The sequence below is a fragment of the Hypanus sabinus genome, chromosome 6, assembly GCF_030144855.1.
Source record: "Hypanus sabinus isolate sHypSab1 chromosome 6, sHypSab1.hap1, whole genome shotgun sequence".
NCBI lineage: Eukaryota > Metazoa > Chordata > Chondrichthyes > Myliobatiformes > Dasyatidae > Hypanus > Hypanus sabinus.
Genome location: NC_082711.1, coordinates 97,422,909 through 97,448,629, shown reverse-complemented (window position 1 = coordinate 97,448,629; position 25,721 = coordinate 97,422,909). Strand labels below are relative to the sequence as shown.

The 25,721-nt window shown below is 39.9% G+C and overlaps 2 protein-coding genes across 8 annotated transcripts in view; one reads left to right on the top strand and one right to left on the bottom strand.

Moving 5' to 3' along the window:
* Positions 1 to 3,342: 3,342 nt before the first annotated feature.
* On the bottom strand, positions 3,343 to 4,334 carry LOC132395710 (general transcription factor II-I repeat domain-containing protein 2-like). The gene is made up of 2 exons (XM_059972646.1): positions 3,568 to 4,334; positions 3,343 to 3,482 (listed from the first exon to the last, which is right to left on the bottom strand). Exon 1 carries the CDS (start codon positions 4,172 to 4,174, stop codon positions 3,572 to 3,574), a length of 603 nt encoding a protein of 200 aa, XP_059828629.1. The 5' UTR covers positions 4,175 to 4,334; the 3' UTR covers positions 3,343 to 3,482; positions 3,568 to 3,571.
* The window catches only part of crppa (CDP-L-ribitol pyrophosphorylase A), a 316,111-nt gene continuing 294,723 nt past the window's right edge, over positions 4,334 to 25,721 (top strand). For all 7 annotated transcript variants that reach the window (XR_009512723.1, XR_009512724.1, XR_009512725.1 and 4 more), the window contains exons 1-2: positions 4,334 to 6,643; positions 11,132 to 11,411. Coding sequence is in view for 4 of the 7 variants with exons in the window: in XM_059972642.1 (XP_059828625.1) it covers positions 6,423 to 6,643; positions 11,132 to 11,411 (501 nt within the window). In the remaining 3 variants the exon portion in view is untranslated. The remainder of the gene's footprint in view (positions 6,644 to 11,131; positions 11,412 to 25,721) is intronic.

Sequence of the window (25,721 nt, the reverse complement as noted above, 5' to 3'; positions counted from 1 at the left end):
GACTCCGTGTCGTAATTTTAGCGCTGCATGTAGCTCACCGCTACACATTGACATTTGTTGAGGTGCAGCGTATTACTCCACATTTGCGCTTTACTCTGTGTTCGGCTCGATCTATTTGTGTGAACAGGCGTTCAGCGTCATGAACATCAACAAAGCCAGTCACAGATCCAAGTTAACTGACCAACACCTCAGAATCGCCATAACAAAACTAAATCCAGACTTTGATGCGCTGGCTAAAAAGTGAGACCAATAACACTGTTCCCACTGAAATTAAAAATAAGTTTCTTCGTTGTGTTATATAAAAAATGCATTTGAAAATATGCATTCTCAAAATAAAAAAAATGCGCTCCAGATCAAATAACGCGCTCCGCATACTGGCGCGCTCTCACTGTTCTGTCTTTGTGCTGGTCGTTGTTGAGTTTTGGCACAGGGACAATTGAATAAGAAGGAGCAGGACAAGTAGACCTGCATCTCCTACCGTTTTTGAAATAAAGACAGTCAGGAGGAGAGTGATGATGATAATATCTTGAAGGATAACAGAATTTTCAGTGCTTTAAAATAATAACTGTTACTATTAAAAAAAGCTGTATTTTATTCATTTAATTTTCAGTGTTTTAAAAGTCATTTCAATAAATAGCTAAATACCATGGGACTTCAAAGACAGATATTTTGTTGTAATGCATTTGTTCATTTTCAATTGAAATTAAAGCACGTTTTCTACATATCCCATGTTATTTTATTTTCTCTTATGAGGTGTATTACCAAAACAGTCAGTCCCTCTGCTCCTAGTCCGGCCCCCCTGTCAAATTTTAGAACCCTTTGTGGCCCACAAGTCAAAAAGTTTGCCCACCCCTGTACTAAATACTGACTTAAGGAGTGGGGGGGGAGGGGTAAGTAATAATGCAATCAATTATTTTGTTTTATATTTGTAATTAATTTAGATCACTCTATAGAGATCTTTTTTTACTTTTTTTTTCAGTTGATCAGTGTCAAAAAAAAACAAATTAAATCCACTGTGATTCAATGTTGTAAAACAATAGAACATGAAAACTTCCGGTGGGGGGGGGGGGGAGGTGAATACTTTTCATAGGCACTGTATGTCTTAAGGCTTTATTGCGCTGTTTGCATACCTTGTATGCATGGATGGTGTATCTGCCAAGCAACAGCAGGATCCCAGCAGAAGAGTCAAGTGGGGGAATATTGTCAGCTATGTCTGTAATATGTGAATGACTGCATGCTACTTCAGGGGTTGGGATTTCATCCCTGTCGTTGGGAATATGGTTACACTTAACGAGGGTTGGCAAGGAGAAGCAGGCCTCCCCTTCTAGTGACTCCATGACAAATTTATTAGCTCTTCTGGCAATTTCTGCTGTTCCAGAAGATGCCTTTACAGTCTATGGAAGAACAAAACCTTAAATACTGAATATACCAAATGTTAATGTTTCAGGGTCAGAAACAGAACCAGGTTTATTATCACTGGCATAAGTCGTGAAATTTGTTAACTTAGCAGCAGCAGTACAATGCAATATATGATAATACAAAAAGAAAAAACAGAAAAATTACAGTAAGTATATATGTGTACCTTAAATAGATTAAAAAGTCCAAAACAGAATATATATTAATACAAAAATTAGATGGTGTTCATGGGTTCAATGTCCATTTCAGAAGCATATGACAGAGGGGAAGAAGCTGTTCCTGAATCACTGAGTGTGTGTCTTCAGACTTCTGTATTTCCTACCTGATGGTAACAATGAGAAGAGGAATGCCCTGGGTGATGGGGGTCTTTAATAATGACTGACCCCTTTCTGAGGCACTGCTCCTTGAAGATGTCTTGGATATCTTGGAGGCTAGTACCCAAGCTGGAGCTAACTAATTTTACAACTTCCTCTAGCTTCTTTTGGTCCTGTGCAGTAGCCCATACCAGACTCTTCTGGGGTGCCTTGAAGACTGTGATCTCCCGCAGCATAGCTCGATGTATACGATTTTGCCAATGACACATTGCTCTGATCATTTAATAACACATATGCCTTTATTTTTTGCTCAGGTTTGGGTAGATGTGGGCTAGACATATTCTGGAGCAGGATTTCCCTTGGAAACCTTTCCCGCATCACCTTTTCACAATATTCTTGATGCCAGGGAGGCTAATACCTGTGAAGGAGCTGGCTGAGTTTGCAGCTTTTTCCGATCCTGTGCAGTGGCCCTTCCATACCAGAGGGTGATAGAACCAGTTAGAACGCTCCCCACGGTACAGCTGTAGAAATTTGACAATCTTTATTTACATACCAAGTTTCCTCAAACTGCTAATGAAATATAGCCACTGCTGCGCCTTCTTTGTAATTGCATCAATATGTTGGGGATAGATAGATCTTTGGAGATACTGACATCCAGGAACTTGAAAGTGCTCACCTTTTCCATACAAATAGAAAAGTCTCTATTTCATAAACCTACCCACCTTCCTCATTTATTTTGTTTCTTAAGGTGTCCAATTCGAGATATCATGTTAAAGAAAATAGTGATTGTCAAAACTCCTGCCAAAAAGAGTAATGCAATCACGGGGATCTAACCACATTGCAAACTCAAGAAGTGAGAAACATAATTATCAGTTTCAAACATTCACTATTATCATGACAACAATCTTGATCTTATTTTTAGAACATTATTAAAAGTCATAGGTATGGATTTACAACCTAATTTGCATACGGCAATCTTTGGGATTACTCCAAAGGAAGCAGGAAATGTTCCTGCTTCCGCTCAACATGTGATAGCCTTTTCAACTTTATTGGCTCGGAGAGCTATTTTGTTGCATTGGAAGGATGCAACTACTGTTTTTTTTCTGGCTCTCCTCCATTATGTCATGTTTAAGCTTGGAGAAAATTAGAAGTCGCACGTTTGATACATCTTTCAAATTTGAGCAAACCTGGCGACCTTTTATTCAATATTTTCATACAATCTAATTTCTTTTTCTTCTTTTCTATTTTTAGGTAATTTTTTTTCCCCACCAAAGTTTCAGATTTGACTAGAAGGATGTTTTCTTTGTTTTTTGTAATTGTATCCTCAAATGGACTGCCCAGTCCTTTTTTTTGTTTTAGGTTAGTTTAGTGCAGGGGTCAGCAACCTTTACCACTGAAAGAGCCACTTGGACCCGTTTCCCACAGAAAAGAAAACACTGGGAGCCGCAAAACCCGTTTGACATTTAAAATGAAATAACACTGCATACAACGTTTTTTTTGCCTTTATGCTATGTATAAACAAACTATAATGTGTTGCATTTATGAAATTGATGAACTCCTGCAGAGAAAACGAAATTACATTTCTGCATGCAACAAAAACATTTTGAACTCCGAAAAAAAGACGTTGGGTTGAAGGTTACTTTTAAGTAAAATACTCAATGTCTATTTGAGTCCTTCTTGTATTTATGAAAAACGCCGAACTTAAATTTTCCGCCAGCAGCAAACCAAAAATAACGTCAGCCAGCTGTCATCCTGAAAAATGAAAGGACTATTTCACTGAACAATGAAAAAATATGAATATAAGTAAAATAATAGGCAATTAAAATATTTATCATACTTGGTTAATGGGATTTCTGCTCCTGGACCTCAGCGCACAGCGTCTGCACATCAGGGCTGTATGATGTCACCTTCATCTTTACACAGGATCGCAAGCTGTCATCTGTGAGGTTTTCAATATCACTCCATTTGTGTTTCTGAGCAAGAACGGCCTTCTGACGGGCAACATCTTCAAGGTCTGCTGTCAAGCGTCTAAACTTGGACACCCATATGTCTTTGTCGGCTATGTCGGCCAGTTCCATCTCAAGATCAGGTTGACTCACACCTGCCAATGCAGTCGTATTCAGTAGGGAAGGATCGATGCTTAAGGGAGTGACCGGGAAGGATAATGTGTTTTTTTCCTCTCTGAACTCACAGAAGCGTTTCCCAAACGATGTTTGCATTGCGATGATTGCAGAATGTAAATACTCCGAAATTATCATGTCGTGACCTTGTTTGAACTCTCTCAAATTGGGGAAGTGAGACAAAGTGCCTTTCTGTAAATCTCTGGCAAGCACTGTCAACTTGCGCTTGAATGCCAAAACATCCTCCAACATGTGCAGGGCTGTACGTCCTTTCCCCTGAAGAGCTGTGTTCAGCGTGTTCAGGTGCGCTGTCATGTCTACCATGAAGTGTAGCTTTTCCAGCCACTCTGGCTGTTCCAGCTCAGGAAAGGTGAGCCCTTTGCTGCCCAGGAAAGTTTTCACTTCTTCCAGACACGCGACAAAGCGTTTCAGCACCTTCCGTCTGGACAGCCAGCGATAAAAACACGTTGTAGCGGTGTCAGTAAACTGCAGTCAAAGATAGCTTTATTCGAACGAAACAGCCTTGCTTTTAAGCCTCCCTCAACCCAGCCCCCATGGACGCAGATGCTGCAAAAGACGCGTACTCACAAACCCCCGTAGGCTATCTCCCTTAGCCGGAATGCTGGCTAATTGTGAGCCGTTTCGGATGTGGCAGGAAATGGTGTCGCTACACTTAGGTTGTACAAGATCACCATAATTACATTTCAAAAGCTAACAAACTAACATAAAATACATTTTAATTAAATACTGACCAATTATTTCCCAAAGCCACAGGGAGCCGCAGCACAGAGGTGAAAGAGCCACAAATGGCTCGGGAGCCGCAGGTTGCCGACCCCCGGTTTAGTGGGATTTTTTTTTCCTTCTTATAAATAGAAAATTTGCATTCTTTTGTATGAATTGTCAAGAGGAGTTGATGTTCTCTGTTTATATATACACTAACCTAATTATATTATACATGATTTTGACAGTGGATATCCTTTTTGTTTGTACATTCATTGTATTATGTATTTGATATAACTTATCCTCTAATTTGTATCTATTCATATATTTTTAAAATCAATAAAAAAGATTGAAAATGAACAAGCTTGATCACCTAGCTAAAGGTGTAAAAGGAATAGAATGATTTTCATATCAAAAGTATTAATTTGCATGGACTTTTAACAGGATGCAAGAGGACTGAACAATCAATCCTTAACATTCAGTAAACTTGGCACCCCTTTTTCAGTATCCTCAAACATCAACATTAACTTACCTAGGCCATTCCAATAAATACTGTGACTACATGAGCAGGTAAGAGGCGAGTGTCTTAGTTAAAATACCCCGATAACTCAAAGACATCCTGTCTGTCTAAATATTCAAAGCAGTTACTCATCTGAGGTAAACCAACTGCATCTCCCAAATGTGCAATTTCTACCACTGAGGACAAGGGTTGCCTGGGAACACCACAACAAGCAGGTTCTCCTCTAAATCATACATTGTTCTAACTTGGAAATACATGACTCTTTATTCATTATCACAGGGTATAAATCCTGGAACTCCCTTGTCAAAAAATTGAGTGCACCTTCATCAATCGGTCTTCAAATTTCAAGCTTACTAAATTTCTCAATGATAATTATGGAAAGGAAATAAATACAGACCTTGCCAAAGCTATCATATCTTACCTGAAGCTACATAAATGCACAATCATTTACAACAGTCACAATTTTGAAAGAGATTAAAAGGTTATTTACATTCTACGAGGGTGGTTGAGGCCAAATTGGCCTGAAAACTTTTCCAGTTTTCTTCAAGTAAGTTTTCTTTATTTTACAGAAATATGACACCTTCCCTTTTGGAACTCAATTAACTAGAGGGAATTGAATTTATATTCTTGGCTTCTAAAGCAAAAGTGGTGCCACACAGCCAAATCAAAAACTTCAGTGAGCACGAGTCAGAAGACTGTGGGTTCAAGTTGCACCACATATTTTCTCAGCCAACATTCCCACTGCAACATCTGGGGGATTTGTATCCTGGTCCACTTTTCAAGAGAAAACAGGTCTTATGGCACTCTTCAAAACAACAGAAAATGTATTTGTGTTCTGCCCAATTTTAACATTTAATCAAGATTATATAAAACCAGCAGTGAGATTAAAAACCATTATCTCACTTGCTGAAAATTTGCATGCGCATAGACCATAATCCCAACTGGGGGGAAAAAAAAGCGGCGGCAAGCAGCACCTGCCTGAACAGGTACGGGATTCTCACACAGCGCCACTTTATCGCAGCCATTTCAGGGTCGAATAACTTCCACCCCGGTGTATTATCTGCATCATCGCTTCTTTATTTGCAAGAACTATGTTTACTTAAGTGCGAGATTCAAGTACAGCTGGAAGTGAATTACAAGAATTGCCCGATACCGACCCATCACCTACGCCTGGCGACTGTCAATCACCCGCATCGAACAGCTGTGCCCATCCTCAAGAGAGCGCCAAAACATTTTTTTTGCAGGAACTCGTCGTGCGGCTGTAAAGTTTTGTCAGGTTCTGCTGACATACCCTGTGCATCACTTTGTAAAACGGTTTCCCTGAGCTAATTGATGGCGTGGGCAGGAAGTGATCCGCAACCGCACTGGCCTCCTCTTTGCAAATTATCCGGCCCGATTGAACAGGCCGGCAAAAGCCAGGACCTCGATTTCTTCGTGGCGGCTGTGCTGCCTGCGGGCGGTAGTGGGGAGAGAATGGGAACGGCAATCCCTAAGCAGTTCTGCCGCCTCTTCCAGAGACCACTCATCAGCCTTACCCTGGAAGCTTTTGAGAGGTGAGTGGAAGTGCCTGGGAGATTTACACAACTTCCACCCCGCCCTGACGTCACTGAGAGGGCGACACCTTAACAAAGAAACAGACGTTCATTTCACACAGCCATGGTCGCAAAACCCCTATCTATCATGTAGAAGATACTTAGATCGCTGAAGTGAACCAAAACTATTGCCAAGGCAGGCTGCAGGCATTCTGAAAGTTGCTTTAAATTTAAAATACTCCTAATATTTTTCTTTCTCCTTTTGCCATCCCACCCAGCTGTCTGTTTTTCCGAGATTTCATTACTCTTCTAATTGTCTGTTGCCCAAATCCCCAGGGTACTTGTCTGCCTGAAGCCTGAGGATACTGACAACTCTATGTGTATGGGTTCAGTTGGACTTGGTTGAGCTATGGGGGACTTACTAACAGGTGTCATTTTCAAGTTTCACTTGGCATCTCTGCTGAGGTGCGGCACTTATTGAAGTAAATGGGATCATTGATCAAAATTGGGTTCCTTTCCAAGGTGGCAACTTCAAGTTTGCAGTGACATTCACTCATAGGAGGGAGACGAATGAACCCACAGGTTTGTTTTCAGATGTGAATGCCAAAATACTTGCGTTTGTATAAAGGGTGCACTATTTTGGACTGAAAAGAGGAAAATCCATGGTGAATATAGTATTTGGAATTGTATTCCAAAGGACAGCCCAGTCATAGATAAAGGAATCAGAATCAGGTTTATTATCACTGACATGTGCTGTGAATTTTTTTGTGTGGTAGCATAATGCAAGATTTTAAGGACAGTATCATGGAATTGAACGGCGTTGGGATAAGGCAGGGCATTGAGGTAGAAGTTCAGGCATGAAATTAAAGAATGCAGAGCAGGATTAGGGGCCCAACATACTTTATTCCTACTCCAGTTTCTTTGTTTCCTATGGGAAAGGGGAAAAAAAATGTGCTCAGGCAGGCTTGGGTTTTATTGGCTGTTTTATATCTGAGCAGACCTCCACTAAACTCTGGAATTTTATACCTATACCTCTCTGCCTCGTATCTCTCCTTAACCCTTTAAGCTCCACTTTAAAATCTACCTATTTACATGAAGGTTTGCAGTCATGATGAGTCCTAATATTTTCTTATACTGCTTGATGCTATTTTTGTTTGATAAAATTGTGTGAAGCACTTTGACATGGTTTAAAAAGATTACTGTTACAAAGTAAAGCATTGAAGACCTGCATTCTGCAGAATTGGAGAAATACACTCTCAGATTCAATATGGTGCATTGAGTCTAATAATTTCATAAAACTAGGCTTGATTGGGCAGAAACTGGATTGAAAATGGACACTCATCAGTAATGAGGGTAAGCTCTCTCCCATACAGGTACTGGTTGAAGTATGTTACACCCCAGACTAGACTTGAGGCCTTTTTAATCAATCTGTGCGTAATTTTTCTCTGAACCGGTAAAGGAATATGGTGGAAAGACTGTGGGGCGTTGACTTCCATCACTCATAACTTTTGACATCACTGCAACTATACAATAAGGCAAGCTTCAGAATCAGGTTTAATATCACCGGTATATGTTGTGAATTTGTTAATTATGTGGCAGCAGCACATTGCAATACATAATAAAAAAGGAATTACAGTAAATATATATTTATTGTGTGCCTTCAGGCTCCTGTACACTTCCTCCCTGATGGTAGCAATGGGAAGAGGGCATGTTTTAACACTGTCTTGAGATTTTAGAGATGTTCCTTGTCATCCTCACCAGTAACAATGATGACATACAGGTACCACTGAGTGCCTGGCAGTCTTGCAACACCTAGCTTTCTCCAGAGTGCAGGTGCAGATGCTACCCAAAAATAAGCCTATTACAACGATAAAGCCCTTTCTGAGTGTTTATGGTGAAAAGTACTGAGGACTCTTCTACCATCTCCATCTGTAAGTAAGCCTCAGCTAAGTCCTCTTTGCTGAAGAATTCCCCTCTAGAAAGGTTTGCAAAGGTACTCTCTAACCTGGGCAGAGAGTATTGATCTACTTTCAAAATTTGCTTACTTGCTTTCTGCTACGCTGCTGGCATTGAGGGCTACAATGAAGGTCCTGCATCTCTGTCTGTCCATACTGTCGCACACAGACAAAGGAGGATTCTTCATTGCTGTTTCTGGAACTATGTTTTTTTTTGACCAGTCAGGGCTGTTAACCCTGAGCTGAACCCCTGAACCTGGATGGCTGGTGGTAGCATCATGACATATTCAGTTCACTTATATAACCCATGATGAATTATTTAAATAGACAAGAATGCTTAATCAAATAATGTTTGCAGTATCACTCAAAATACTACAGAAATATTAAATACACAGTACTCCTTGCTAAACACCAACTCAACAGAGGATGTATTTCAACTATTTACACAACATACTAGAAAATACACCTATTATGCAGACATTCACAGCATAATAAATTATTAATTTTCCTCCTTCTACTGTTCTGTTCATCTTTATTTCTGGAAGGTCCATTAGGTTCACTGGAGTATTCTCTTATCAGTCTTTTACGATCTGATCTCTCCTCTTGGTTTCCTTATCTGCAACATCATCAGATGAATCTGTTTTCTTTTGTATCTCCGTTGACTCCTTCCTTTTAGGCCTTTCATTCATCCAGCTGATTTTGGTTTTTGTATCTACTTTTACAAACAGCTTTTTGTCTCCCATTTGAAGTCCATGGAACAACCTTAATGCATGTAGAGTAGGTTCTGGTTCTTTATACTCAAAAAAAAAGTTGGATGCTCGCAACTTTCCTGAAGCTCCTTGAACTCGCTTCCAGCTTAAAACCAAGCCACACATCACAAGGATCTGCCTGAATAACAGAAGCATTCTCAGATATGTTCCCTACAAAGAATTGTTGGAGTCAGACCACAGCTTTTGTCACTTTCACAGTTACTCTGAGCTGCACGGTTCTTTGGTTCCATATGCTTTCCATCCAGAAGCACAGAGGTTGGCACCAACACCAGTTTGTCCTGTGTTGGGCAACAGTTCATGGTGTTTGGAATGGAGACATTTGTGGCATCCCCCCAGTACTTTTCTTAATTTGCTTTTAGTTGACTCTAATTTCAAGGAATGTGGTATGCAAATTGTGGATGGATATCCAATCAGTTTGTAGTTGTCTTAGCCACTCACATCTCCTCAGTGCTGGCTCTCCTGTTAATTAATTTGCTGTTCACTTCAAGTGTAAGTTGTATTGCTTATCTATTACTGGTTTTCACATTGTAAATCTCGAGTCAACTCATGCATTACTATCATCCTGATCAGATTTTTCATCAACAGCAAGCAGATTAGTGCATTTTTTGAAACTGTAGCTTGACTTTTTATCTTTTTCCTTACCCTATGCAGTCCATTTATTTTTGTCTGCCCGATGTGCTCTTTGTATGTTTCATACTTTGTTGCATTTCCTGGAAGTTTCGCCTTGAAATCGGCATTGTCCTGGTGTATGTGAGCTCCTGCCACAATGGTAACCCAGTTTGTTCCACCAGACTGGTTTCTGTTGAGACATTGCAATTTTGTTCACGATCACTTTCATTTCTGACTGCAACTCAATTGCATCTCATGCTGCTGTTTCCATTGACGCAGCTATTTCAACTGCTTTTTAAAACGTAAGTTGTGCTTCAGTTAAGAGCGTGTTTTGAATGCTTGCTTGTGATTCCACAAACTAGACAATTTCTCATTGCATCATTAAGCCTTTCATTACATTGATAGTGCTCAGATAATCTCTTTAATTCAGCCATGTACAGTGAAGTGGGCTCCCCTTCCCTTTGATTCCTCTTATGAATCCTAAAGCATTCTGTAATGATCAATGATTTTGCTTCTAAATGTTCCTACATTACTTTCACATTATCGGTAAAGCTCGTTTCTCTTGGTTTGGTTGGAGCAGTTAAATTTCAAAGCAAACTGTATGTCTTTAAATCCAATGCACTCAGCAAAGTTGGCACTTGCTTCTCGTTGGCTGTTTCATTTGCTTTAAAATACTGCTCAATCTGTTAAGCATATAATCTCCAGTTATCTGTTGTGCAATGCAACACTTCAATCTTTCCATTTCTTCTGTTCTCATGTTTAAAGAAAAACTTTGCTCATTTTTTCTCCACACACAAGCTGCTGAATATATTGAAATCTCTGTATCTGAATGTGCAATGCACATAAATATTGATATTTTTACTGCATCAATGAACCTTGAAAACAATAAAATACAAGGATGGAATTTGGAGAGGGTGATGGATTTTATATAAGCAGACTTGTGAGGAATAACAATTTTAACAATAACAATTTTAGAAATTAATGATAATCAAGTTTGGTTAATTTTGATATCCATATTAATATTTTAGCAGTTAAAAAGAAAATGGTTTCTAATTTTTTTCATAATTGATCTAAAGTTATTGTATTCTTGGCTTGTATGATAGTAATAATTTGATACCTATTTTCTGAAAAATTTTTGCAGTTTCTATTTTAATAATTTTGTCTTCGCTTTGTAGGGTTCAGTGGATCAAAGAAATTGTGGTGGTGGTGTCACAACAGAACTTTGAATTCATGAATTCTGTAATAGGCCAATTCGGTCACTCACGCACAACAGTTGTTGTAGGTGGGCTTACTCGTCACCAGTCTATTTTTAATGGGCTAAAAGCATTTGTGGAAAATCAGCCTCATCAGTCATGGCTGATGAAACCTGAAGTTGTAATTATCCACGATGCAGTGAGACCTTTTGTGGAAGAAGATATTCTCTACAGAGTGGCCACTGCTGCAAAAGAGCATGGGGTAAGTAACAGTATCGTAAAGTCATTGGAAAAGCAGAGGCAGGCCACTCAGCCTCTTGATTTTGTACCATCATTCAAGTGGACCTTGATTGATCTTTATTTTGCTTGCCTTGATTCTGTTATGCTTATGACCCTTGCCCAATGAAAGATCTATCCATATAAATCGCTGACAATTTTGGGGAATGAGTTTTAGATTTACTCTACTTTGTGCAAGTGAGTGCTCAGTTTTAACTTTTTAATATTCTTCTCTCCACTCAGAAATGGGATATGCAGACTGGTGGAGTATTTTATCCATGAACCAAGCATTTTTTTGTTTGTGTTTATGAAAGTATTCAGGACCTTCTGCAAATAATGTATCTGGTTGAGAGACATCGATTGCCTCCTTAAGGGAAGCAGTTATTGAGAATGGAAATTATTTGCACTATATTGCATCTCGAGTACAAAAGAAATCTTGGGAACACACACAGAATTCTGGAGGAACTGAGCAGGACCAGGCAGCATCTGTAATTCCTCCAATATTCTGTGTGTTTTGCTTGGATTTTCAGCATTTGCAGATTTTCTCTGGTTTGTGAAAGGAATCTTGAGCTTGTGGCAAAAATATGCATATACAGTGTGACCTGGATCAAGCTTTCACATCTTTCTCCTACTTAGGCTTGTGTAAAGTATGAAAAATGCTGCAACTGAGTGGTTTAGCTATTGTCCTGTTTTTATATTGTATGTTCTATGAAAAGGCAAGCATATAATTATATAAATTTATGGCACAGGGAAAGGTGTTGAACCCACTGTGAGTTCAGGGTAGGGTAAATGCTTGGGTTCACAGCAGTTTGATTCATACAAAGTCAATTTATTCAGAAAACAGTCTGTTTTAAAGAGCAGATGAAATAGAACTTGTGAAAGAATTACAGCCATTTTTGATAAAAGCAGTGTAATTTCATCAGAAAAATGTAGTGAATAGAGGAGAGTTGCATTTGAATTATGGGTTTTGAATGGAATCACTTAAGCTTGCCCCATGCTTAACAGGGATGGCTGCTGTCACTACCACTGTTCAGATGTCTCAAAGACCATCAGCTGAATAAATATAATGGTGAACATAACAGTTACATGACAACTTCTGATGCGATAAATGCATATTCAGGATAGGAATATCATCACAAATCAATTTAAAGAATGAGGACAGACAAGTTGTAGAGAGTCCTAATGAATGGATTGGTATATCTAGGTTCTTTTTATTGGGCCAGGTTCTTTCTGAATTCCCAAAAGTTTCCTGGACCTTGGGATAAACTATGAGCGTAATAGATTCCACATTCAGTGTTCACTTGATTATGCACAGGAGTGGAACCTAGTGTGGTTTTCTACCGCTGTAGCTCAACCACTTTAAGGTTTGACATGCTGTGCATTCTGGGATGGTCAACTGCACACGACTGTTGTAACGTGTGGTTATGCAATAATCAGAATCAGAGTTAATGTCACTGGCATATGTTGTGAAATTCTTTGTTCTGCGGCAGCAGTACATTGCAATACATAATAAGAAATATAACTTAGTCTTAAGTATAGAGTCTTAGGCATCAGATATTTTTGTATAAGTTTTGTTTTATCTCTTTATTTTTTTGTCTTCTACATTAGTGTGTCAGTAGAAAAGAGCAAATTTTAGATTTCCAAACATTCATTTTCCAAAAAATTAAATGTTCCAGAGAATGTTCTGTATTTTGTTAAAGAAAATAACATTAAGTAATAGACCACTTTCCAAATAAAAGTTTGATTATAGGTATGTAGCCCAGTGTGTGATTAAAGAAGGATAACAAACAGGTGCTAATGGACAATGACATAAGTTGAATGAACTGAAACAAATAGGTTTAGAGGGAATCAAAGTGTGGAAGAACAGCCAATCTAAACGGTGAGCTGATGTGACCGTTTCACCTTTGAGTTATCAATTCTTACACTATGGCAAGACTGAGCATAGCAACAAGACACAATCCTGTGGTCATCCTGCGTCAACAAGGCCTCTCCCAAGCGGAAATTTTGCAGCAAGAAGCAGAGAGAAATGGGCATGGTTGAGGACCAGAAATACAATGATCGGCCACGGAAACTGAGTACAGCAGACGAGTGATACATAAAACTGACATCTCTTCTAAATCGGAAGTCCAACACAGCTATCAGCTCTAAGCTTGCACAAACCACAGGGACCCAAGTACATTTCTCTACAGTCTGGAGAAATCTTGTCAGAAGTGGTCCGCATGGAAGAGATGCTGTCAAAAAGCCATTGCTCTGAAGTGGAAACAAAGCCAAAATTAAAAATAGTGGCTGAAACAGGAGGCAGTTTCTCTGTAGAGAGCTGGGGTCTGCAGCCAACAGTGAAGCACAGTGGAGCTTCCCTACAGCTTTGGGGCTGTATTTCTGTAAATGGAGTTGATGATCTGGTTGGAATTAATGGAATCCTCAATGCTGAAAAATACAATTTTCATCCATCAAGCAGTACCATCGGATTGGTTTCAACTTCATTCTGTAGCAGGAAAATGACCCCAAACAGACAGTCAAGGTCATAAAGAACTATCTTCAGCGAAAAGAAAAGCAAGGAGTTCTGCAACAGAGTGTATGGGCTCCACAAAGCCCTGGTCTCAACATCATTGAAGCAGTCTGGGATTACCTGGAGAAGAAGGAGCAAACGAGACAATCAAAATCTGCAGAGGAACTGAGCAGGTTCTCCAAGAAGCTTGGAACAACCTGTGAGCTCATTTCTAATAAAATTACAGGACTGTATACCTGAGAGAATTGATGTAGTTTTAAAGGTTTGATTTAGTTTTTTTTAATGTTTATTGCTCTTCTTAGTAATCTTTTGGTATTTAGAAACTTTTTATTAGTTTTGAAAGCATCTTCACTTTACATGAGTAGTAAAAAAGAGAAGGAAGAATAGTGTGGTAGTGTTCATGGGTTCACTGATTGTGAAACATTGAGTGTGTGTTTTCCGGCTCCTTTATCTTCTTGATGGGTGATGGAGGTCCTTAATGATGGATGCCGCCTTTCTGAGACTTCACCTTTTGAATGTGGCCGACGTTGGGGAGGCTAGTGGCTGTGATGGAGATGGCTGAGTTTACAACATCCTGCAGTTTTTTCTGATCCTGTGCAGATGGTGATGCAACCAATTAGTATGCTCTCCGCAGTATATCTGTAGAAATTTGCGAGTGTCATTGGTGATATACCAAGCCTCCTCAAACTCCTGATGAAATATAGCTCCTGTCGTGCCTTCTTTGTAATTGCATCAATATGTTGCGGCCAGGATAGATCCTCAGAGATGTTGACACCCAGGAATTTGAAGCTGCTCATTCTTTCTACTTCTGATCCCTCAATGAGGTCTGTTGCATCATCCCTTGACTTCTTCATGAAGTCCACAATCAATTCCTTGGTCTTTCTGGTGTTGAGTGCAAGGTTGTTGATGTGACACCACTCAATCAGCTGATCTGTCTTGCTCCTGTACGCCTGCTTGTCACCATCTGAAATTCTGCCAATAATAGTTGTGTCACTGGCAAATTTATAGCTACATTTGAGCAATGCCTAGGTATACAGTAGTAGGTGTCAAGAGAATAGAGTAGTGGGCGAAACCAGAGTTGATTTTTGTCAAGGAAGAGATGTTATTTCTGAATCCCACAGACTGTGGTCTCCTGGTGAGAGAGTTGAGGAACCAGTTGCTGAGGGAGGGGTACAGAGGCCTAGGTTTTGGAGCTTGTTGGTTAGATCTGAAGATACGTTTGTGTTGAATGCTGAACTGTAATCAATAAACAGCAGCCTGACATAGGTATTACTTTTGTCCAAATGATCCAAGGTCAAGTGGAAAGCCAGTGAGGTTGCATCTGCTGTAGATCTATTGTGAAGTTAGGCAAATTGCAGCAGGTTCAGGTCCCTGCTTAGGCAGGAGTTGATTCCAGCCATGAGCAAACTCTCAAAGTATTTCATCACAGTAGATATGATTACCACTGAGCGATGGTCATTGAGACAGCTCACCCTGCTCTTCTTGAGCGCTGGTATGATTGTTGTCATGTTGAAGCAGATGGGAACCTCATGACTGCAGCAGTGAGTGATTGAAGATGTTCTTGAACACTTTCTCCAGTTGGTTGACACAGGTTTTCAGAGTCCTTCCAGGTACACCATTAGGGCCTAACACATTGTGAGGGTTCATCCTCTTGAAAGATGTTCTGATGCCGGCTTCTGAGACAGAGATCAAAGTGTTACCAGATGCTGCAGGGATTCACACAGGTGTAGTTTTATTCTCCCTTTCAAAGTGTGCATTAAAAGTGTTGAACTCATCTGGAAGCATCACAGCCATTTGAGATGTTAAGGAATCCCCTGGTTCATTCAAAGCTTTTGGTTTGGGTATGTTTGGGAATCCAAACGTCTTGATGAAGTCGGTGACAACTGTGGCATACTCATTCGTTTTGAAGATGAATCTCCGTATATTGTCTAGACCACTGCGGCAAAGCAGTCCTGTAAGCACTCCTTTACCTCCCTTGAACATACCTTCTTTATCCTCAACACTGGTACTGTGGTCTTTAGTCTCTGCCTATACATCAGGAGCAAGAGTACAGCCAGGTGTTTGGACTTACCAACAGTTGGGCCTGAGCTGGCATGGAAGTGTTCTTGATGGTGGTGTAACAATTGGTTAGACCATAAGATTTAGGAGCAGAAGTAGGCCATTCGGCCCATCGAGTCTGCTCTGCCATTCAATCATGGGCTGATACAATTCTTCCAGTCATCCTTACTCCCCTGCTTTCACCCCATACCTTTGATGCCCTGGCTAATCAAGAACCTGTCTATCTCTGCCTTAAATACACCCAATGACTTGGCCTCCACAGCCGCTTGTGGCAACAAATTCCACAGATTTACCACCCTCTAACTAAAGTAATTTCTCCGCATCTCAGTTTTAAAAGGACATCCTTCAATCCTTAATTTATCCCCTACCATGGGAAATAACTTTGTCATATCTAATCTGTTCAGGCCTTTTAGTTTTTGGAATGTTCCTGTGAGATTTCCCCCTCATTCTCCTGAACTCCAGGAAATACAGCCCAAGAGCTGCCAGTGTTCCTCATATGGTTGATGGTGATATAACAGGGATATTGGGGTCTGAGTCCATAGGTTGACTGTGTGGTTAAGGAGGCATACGGTGCATTGGCCTTCATCAACTGTGATATTGTGTGTAAGAGCCAAGAGGTAATGTTACAGCTTTATAGAACCCTGGTCAGACCCCACTTGGAGTACTGTGCTCAGTTCTGGTCTCCTTACTACAGGAAGGATGTGGAATCTATGGAAAGGGTGCAGAGAAGATTTACAAGGATGTTGCCTGGATCGGGGAGCATGCAATGTGAGAATAGGTCAGGTGAACCTGGCCTTTACTCCTTGGAGCGAAGGAGGATGAGAGGTGACCTGATAGAGGTGTATAAGATGATGAGAGGCATTGATTGTGTGGATAGTCAGAGGCTTTTTCCCAGGGCTGAAATGGTTGCCACAAGAGGACACAGGTTTAAGATGCTGGGAAGTAGGTACAGAGGAGATGTCAGGGGTAAGTTTTTTTTATGCAGAGAGTGGTGAATGCATGGAATGGGCTGCCAGCAACGGTGGTGGAGGCAGATACGGTAGGGTCTTTTAAGAGACTCCTGGATAGGTACCTGGAGCTTAGAAAAATAGTGCTATGGGTAACCCTAGGTAATTTCTAAACTAAGTACATGTTCAGCACAGCATTGTGGGCCGAAAGGCCTGTATTGTGCTGTGGGTTTTCTATGTTTCTAGTCAGCTCCTGTCAGCTTGAACCAGAATAGTCATTCTTTGACTTCCTTCATTAACAAGGCATTTTCACCCACAGAACTGCTGCTCACTGGATATTTTTTCTTTTATGCACCATTCTCCACAAATGCTAGAGGCTGTTGTAAGTGAAATTCCCAGGAGATCAGCAGTTTCTGAGGTACTCAAATGTTAGCATCTGGTGCCAGCAATCATCCTGGAGTCAAAGTCCTTCTGTGACATTTCTTCCCATTTTGATGTTTGGTCTGAAGAACAACTGAACCTGTTGACCATGTCAGCATGTTTTTATGCATTTAGTTGCTGCCCTGTGATTGGCTGATTAAATATTTGCATTAACAAGTAGGTATACAGATGTACCTAATAAAGTGGACACTGAGTGTAAAAACTTCCCTCAGGCAAAATATGAGATACACAGAATGTTACAGTGAACATTTGTGTGAGCCAGCAAATACTTGATGGGCTGAAATGGTGACCATTAATGTCAGAAGGAAAATGAGAATGTGTAGAATATAGGCATGATTAGGTGTGATTTCTTGTTATTTTGCTCATTACAAAGAACTGTGGGAATTGTAGTTGTGATGAAAAAAGCTTCCACTGTCACTAGATTTTAAAAAAATGGAAAGGCCAAGCAGATGAGGGGTGGGATTAAGGGACTGAAGTTTGGGGGTATTGGAGGTAACTTTGGTCCTGCTGTAATATTGAATATTTTACATGGTCAAACTAATGACTTCATGAGCAATAATTCTGTAAATAGAAGCCAGTGATCAAGAATGAGTATCAGAGTGATTCGTGATAACAGTGAGGAAGTATGAAAAGTGAAATAGATTAGAGAAAATGTACTTGATGCAACAGGCAAGAAAAAACGTTTAGTAGTTATGAAAAAGTCAGGTAATTGCTAGAAGATTAAGACAAGATGTGAGGAAACTTTTCTCTTGAATAGGTCCCTGTATGAACAGCCTTAAAACATTGTGGGAGAATTTGTAGCATTCAGAATACTGGATATTTGAAGGAACAACACACAGACTCCAGGAAAGATAAATTAGATATCTTTCAAAACAATAAAATGCACTGAATAATCTATGATTTTATTACGTTTTTCTCAGAAGCACATTTTTTGCTTAAATTATAATAGTCTAATCTTGTTGCACTTCCTATTGTCTCAAAATTTGCATCTTCCATGGTCTCAAAACTTTTATTATGATACAAAGCAGTATTTTAAATGTTTTGTTGATAGTATACCAACACACCTTTTAGTTTCATTTTCCATTTTGAAACATTATGAGTTGAAATAACATAAAAGCAGGAGCATTAACAGTACTACAATGACGACAAGAACTTTCAGATTGTATTTTGTTACTTGTGCCCGACGCTTAGGATTACTCTGAGCATAAATGAAGATTTTCAACCTGTAACTAATAAAATACATTCAAGAATTAATAGTTAGCATCTACATTAACATCTGGCATTATAACTATGTTTATCCTTGCTCTTTCACTTTTGTTTGTTCAGGTGACCACAGTTTTTTTGATGCCGAGTGCCAAAATAATTTGTGTCGTATACACAAAACTAATATGAAGGTAGTTTTGAAAACTTGTGCATTTATCAAGCACTGCATTCTCCTGATATATATGCATGTTATATTTTTCTTCAAAAAAGCAGTTCACTTTGTCAAGTATCACCTTGTTGTAACACCTCATTACTTACTGTCTTCGATTTGAGGTTTTATTCAGAATCAAGGTAAGAATGACAGGCGTTTTTCATTTCCTGCCATAGTTTCTGTTGTCAAAAGGATGAAAATTTAACACTTTCCTTTCCAAAAATCTGTCTCTTATTTCTTCTTTATTCTTTACCCTTCAGATTCTACTATGTTTTTATAATGAAACATTTTCTTTGGTGTTTTATGCTTTTGTCTATGTCTGAACTTCCTCTGAGTTCAATACGGCAGGATACTCAATTGTCTGTTGAGGAATGAATTGTGGTGGGTTGATATGATTAGCAAAAGGCTTCCTTGACCATGTTTGACCTGCAGTAGGTTTCTTTGTGCCCTACCTCTCAGTGTCACTCTCATCTGACTATGCATTTAGTACCAAATAATTGATCTCAAATGGGCTACAAATCCAGCTGTGCAGATATGAACCCGCAGGCCTTGGGGGTTATAGCCTAGTGCCATAACTACTAGTTTACTCTACATAATTAAAGAATGAGGATGCACTGCAGTTAATTTGAGCAAGTGCCAGGCTTTTAAGCTTGGTATAAATTCTATCAGGTCATAGTCCACTTAAGTCATCTATGCTTTATGTTCTTGGCTCTTAATGCTACGACAATAGGAAACTTTGAATTATTGCTTACAACTACTGCACTCCTTTTCTGGGTCATATGTTTGCTCTTGAAGTGATGGTGACCTAATTTTATTCTCAGATTTAGCCACGTTCTTTCCCAATTAACTATCTTACTTTTGTCCCCACGACGTCATTGTCAGACCTGCCATCTAATGAACTTTTAAAAATGATTTGTAATGACATGTAGGTATGCCTTAGTTATAGAGGCTTCATAATTATCCACTTCGTTCTCTTAGACTGAACTTATCCCTCTTCTTCCAGTATTTTGTTTCATCCCCAAATCTCCCATGCTTTACTTCAAATGCAGAATTAAAAATAATTCTATCTCCTTTTCTTTAAGCATACCCTCTTTGCCTAAAGATACGCAATACTTTTCTATGGGTCAGGCAGCATCTATGGAGGTGAATAAATTGTCAATGTTTTGGGCTGAGGCCCTTCACCAGGACTGGAAAGAAAGGGCCAGAATACGAAGGTGGGGGTAGGGGAAGGATAGCAAGCTGGGAGGTGATAGGTGACACCAGGTGAGGGGGAAGTTAGGTAGGTCAGGGAGGGAGGATAATATAAGAGGAGGTGAAAAGTGGGAGGTAAAGAGCTGAAGGAACCCAATAGGAGAGGACAGTGGACCATGGAATAAAGGGAGGTAGGTGAGCATTCAGGGGCAGGTGGTGGGCAGATCATAAGAGTCAGGAAGGAGAAGAGAATGGGTATGAGAGCATAACTAGGGTGGGAATTGGAAAAAGAGAGAAGAAGGGGTGGGGTGAGAATAGAGGAGAGAAATTATTGTAAGGTAGAGAAATAAATGTTCATGTCATTAGGTTGGAGAACACTTGCATGGAATATCAGGTGCTGGTCCTCCAGCCTCAGTTTGGCCTCATTGTAGTAGTAGAGGAGGTTGGTGGGAGATCCCGAATTTTATGGTGGACAGAACTAAGCTATTCGATGAAGCAGACCCTCAATCTGTGTTGGGTTTTATTGATGTAGAGGAGTCCGCACGGAGAGTACCTGGGATGAGTAAGCTAGAGAGTTAGTTGGAAAGCAGGTGGGGGGGGGGGGAGTGGAGTTTAAAGGCAAGGAATGATAGAGGTACAGTATTAGAATCCTATTAGAGATGACAGAAGTTGTGGAGAATGATGTGCTGGATACAGAGGTTTTTACCTGAATATATGTCACATTTATAACAAGATAGGTGAATCAATGGCAGAAATAGAAATTAATGGGTATGATTTAATGACTGTTACTGTGGTGTGGTTGCAAAGTTACCACTTCAGGGGAAGTACTTATTTCAGGAATCTTCTAGTAGAGGAAAGGCAGTTGGATAGTCTTGTGGAGTAGGCTTGATTTTAAAGAATGGAATAAAGGCAGATGAGAAGTTAGCTTGGAGAAACAAAGGGACAGCATGTTTGGATGGAATTAACAGATAGAACATGAGCAGAAAGTAGGATTCCGTTGCTCAAGAAGGTTAATGTGGGCAAAGCACAAGAATGGAGTTCAGAAACAAATTAATTAAAAATGTCATTACTATGGGGTTTTTATTCTGCATTAAAAACTGGGCAAATCACATCTATGGATTGTATGTAACATATTTATTCTAGATCAGTATCTTGGAGAGCTAATGAGGAAACAAATGTGTAATAGAAAATGGTTAATTACTTATCTAGTTGGTAATAGATCTTGTGAGAATATTGATCATGATATGTTGGAATTTTTAAAGCTCAAAGTAAATTTATTATCAAAGTACATATATTTCACAATGTCCTACCCTGAGACTTGCGTTTTTCAGACATCCACAGTAAATACAAAGAAACACAATAGAATCAGTGAAAAACTACACAAACAACCAATGTGCAAAAGGCCACTCAGATTCAGATTCAGTTTATTGTCATTTAGAAACAACAAATGTAATGCAGTTAAAAAATGAGACAACGTTCCTCCAGAATGATATCACAAAAGCAAATGACAAAACAGACTATACCAGAAAATCCACATAATGTTCGGCAATCCCCAATCCAGAGTCCGGAGAGGCTGCTGCGTATTAATATCACGCTACCGTCTAGAGCGTTCCCTGGAAAGGAGCTCCAAATCCATCAGACAAACAAGACCAAAAACTAAAGCTACAAGACCTGCACAAAACCACATAGTTACAACATATAGTTACATCAGTGTGAACAATAGTATAATTGATAAAAAAAACAAACCATGGGCACAGTAAAAATAGTCCAAAGATGTTAAAGGACTATAAGTTCAAAAGAAATCATCGCACAGTTTCCACAAGCAAATATATAAAAAAAACTAAATAATAAATAAATAAACTATAAGTGAAGAACATGTGTTATAGAGTTCTTGAAAGTGACTTCATAGGGCGTGGAACCATTTCAGTTTTGAGGTGAGTGAATCTATCCTCTCTGGTTCAAGAGCCTAATGGTTGAGATGAAACTATTATTCCTGAACCTGGTGCCTAAGGCTCCTGTTGGCAGTGTCGAGAGGAGAGCAAGGACTGGATGGTGGTCGTCCTTGATGAAGTAAGCTGTTTTCCTACAACAGAGCTCCTTGTAGATCTGCTCAATGGTGGGAGGGCTTTACCTGTGATAGACTGGGTTGTATCCATTACTTTTTCTAGGCTTTTCCATTCCTGGGCATTGATGCAACTAGTCAGTATACTCTCCATTGTGCATCTGTAGAAGTTTGTCAAAGTATTGGATGACATGCTGAATCTTTACAAACTTCTAAGGAAGTAGAGGCACTTCTCTGTTACCTTTGAATTGGCAGGATCCAGGACAGATCCTCTGAAATTGTAATGCTGAGGAATTTAAAGTTGCTAACCCTCTCCACCTCTGATCCCCTGACAATAACCAGCTCATGGACCTCTGGTTTCTTCCTCCTGAAGTCAATTATTAGGTCTTTGATTTTCTGACATTGAGTGAGAGGTCGTTGTTGTGGCACCATTCAGCCAGTTTTTCCATCTCCCTCCGACATGCTGATTCATCACCACCTTCGATTTGACCAGTGGTGTCATCAGCAAATTTAAATATAGCATTGGAGCTGTACTTAGCTTCACAGTCATAAGTATAAAATGAGTAGAACAGGTGGTGAAGCACGCAGCCTTACGGTGCACCTGTGCTGATGGGGATTGAGGAGGACATGTTGTTGTCAATCTAAACTGACTGGGTCTGCAAGTGAGGAAATCATCAATTCAGTTGTACAAGAAGGTATTGAGGTTGAGATCTTGGAACTTATTGATTAGTTTTGAGAGGATAATAGCGTTGTATGCATAGCTATAGTCAATGAAGAGCATCATGATGTATGCGTCGTAGAACCAGAGAACACTACAGCACAGGACAGTACAGGCCCTTCAGCCCTGTATGTTGTGCTGACCCATATAATCCTTTAAAAAAAGTACTAAACCCACACTACCCCATGACCATTTTTCATTCATCCATGTGCCTGTCCAAGAGGCTCTTAAATACCCCTAATGTTTTAGCCTCCACCAGCATCCCCGGCAAGCCATTCCAGGCACTCACAACCCTCTGTGTAAAAAAAAAAACTTACCCCTGATGTCTCCCCTAAACTTCCCTCCCTTAATTTTGTACATATGCCCTCTGGTGTTTGCTATTGGTGCCCTGGGAAACAGGTACTGACTATCCTCCCTATCTATGCCTCTAATGATCTTGTAGACCTCTATCAAGTCCCCTCTCATTCTCCTATGCTCCAAAGAGAAAAGTCCCAGCTCTGCTAACCTTGCTTCATATGACTTGTTCAAACCAGGCAACATCCTGGTAAATCTCCTCTGCACCCTCTCCATAGCTTCCACATCCTTCCTATAATGAGGTGACCAGAACTGAACACAAAACTCTTAAGTGCGGTCTCACCAGAGATTTGTAGGGTTGCAACATGACCTCGCTACTCTTGAACTCAATCCCCCTGTTAATGAAGCCTAGCATCCCATAGGCCTTCTTACCTACCTTATCAACCTGTGCAGCAACCTTGAGGGATGTATGGATTTGAACCCCAAGGTCCCTTTGTTCATCCACACTCTTAAGTAACTGACCATTAATCCTGTACTCAGTCTTCTGGTTTGTCCTTCCAAAATGCATCACCTTACACTTATCCGGATTGAACTACATCTGCCATTTTTCTGCCCAACTCTGCAGCCTGTCTATATCCTCTTGTAACCTTCGACAACCTACAGCTCCATCCACAACTCCTTCAATCTTCGTGTCATCCGCAAACTTACTCACCCATCCTTCTGCCTCTACATCCAGGTCATTTATAAAAATCACAAATAGCAGGGGTCCCAGGACAGATCCCTGCGGCACTCCACTAGTCACCGACCTCCAGGCAGAATACTTTCCTTCCACAACTACCTTCTGCTTTCTTCCTATAAGCCAATTTTTTATCCAAACAGCCAAGGTTCCACTTAACCCACGCCTCATGACTTTCTGGATGAGTCTCTCATGAGGGACCTTATCAAATGCTTTGCTAAAGTCCTTGTAGACCACATCCACTGCCCTACCCTCATCAATTTCTTTTGTTACCTCTTCAGAAAACTTAATCAGGCTCGTGAGGCACGAACTTCCCTTCACAAAGCGTTATTGACTATCCATGAGTAGACTGTACTTCTCCAAATGCTTGTAGATCCTATCCTTAAGAATCCTTTCCAGTAGTTTGCATATCACCGACGTAAGTCTCACTGGTCTATAGTTCCCAGGTTTCTCCCTATTACCTTTTTTAAACAAGGGAACTACATTTGCCATTCTCCAGTCCTCCAGCACTTCCCCTGTAGCCAAAGAGGATTCAAAGATCAGAGCTAATGCTCCTGCGATCTCTTCTCTCAATTCCCACAACAACCTGGGGTGTATCATATCTGGCCCTGGGGTTTTATCAATCTTAATGTTTTTAAGAAGATTCAGCAGTACTTCTTCCTTATCTTCACTGTCCAGATGTTGCTTGGTTGAGTGAAGAGCCAAAGAAATAGCATCTGCCGTTGACGTGTTGTGATGGTAGGCAAATCGGAGCAGATCCATGTCACTCCTCAGACAGGAGTTGCTATGTTTCAGCAGCGAAGGATGATCAAACACTGAAGGATGAAGGTTAAATGTGATTTGGTTCAGTTTAAAATCGAGGTCAAAATCTGAGTAAACATGACACAAAGGCATGAAGCTACATTAAAAGAGTGACAGTAAACAGTCAATCACTAGCATTTAAAGGATTAATATGTGGAGCAAGCCTCCAGAAGAAGTGGTAGAGGTGGTTATAATCACAGCATTCAAAAGGCATTTGGGCAGATACAAGGATAGGAAAGATTTGGAGAGAGATGAGCAAAATGTTTGGGAAGATATTTTGGTCATCATGGAGTTACTGGGCTGAAGGACTTGTTATCATGCTGTATAGTTTTTTCAATTTATATCTAAGACAAAGTGATAGCAAATGAATGCTCGAGGTGTGGCAATCAAGAAAATGTATTAGGTCAATAACTAAGGCTAATAATGCTGCTAAAAATAAAGAAGAAAGGGTGAGAATGGGCTAAGTTTAGAATTCAGCAAGGGAGGACCATTGTATTTATAAAGAATACAAAACTAATCTGGTGAGGAACTTTAAAAAAACAAATTGTGAAAGCTTCTATTGAAAATGAAAAGTTTTATAAAAGATTGATGTAGGTGTATTACAAACTCACAGAGAAGTTATACAGGGTATTGAAAAGTAAGGTAGTGGCAGAGGAATTAAACAAATATTTTGTGTTGTTTTTTTATGGATGAAGGAACAGAAAATCTTGCGGCAATAGAAAGGGCTGCAGGTTGAGAATACAGAAGGAGTTTAAAGAAATTATCATCAGTAAAATAAGCTGGTTTTGAATAAATTAATGAGTTTGAAGGTCAATAAATACCCTTACCCTGAAGATTAGGGTTTCGAAAGAGTAGTTGTGCATATAGTGAATGCATTGATTATTAACTTCAGAAATTTCATACCTATTAGAATGGTTACCATGGACAGGAAAAATGCACCATAGCAAAGATCCATAATTAATAGTTATTGGAGAAGATTTTTATGGATAGTGTGTACTCATCTGTAAAGGCATGTCTTTATCAGAGATAGTTAGGATGGCTTTGTGCAGGGCATGTCATGTCTTTTAACTAATTGGGGTTTGTTCTGGGGAGATGGAGAAAGTGATTAAAGATAGGGCAATGGAA

Bases quoted from the DNA above. Each gene is read 5' to 3' on its own strand.
- LOC132395710 (XM_059972646.1), bottom strand. From the start codon at position 4,174: ATGGTAGACATGACAGCGCACCTGAACACGCTGAACACAGCTCTTCAG.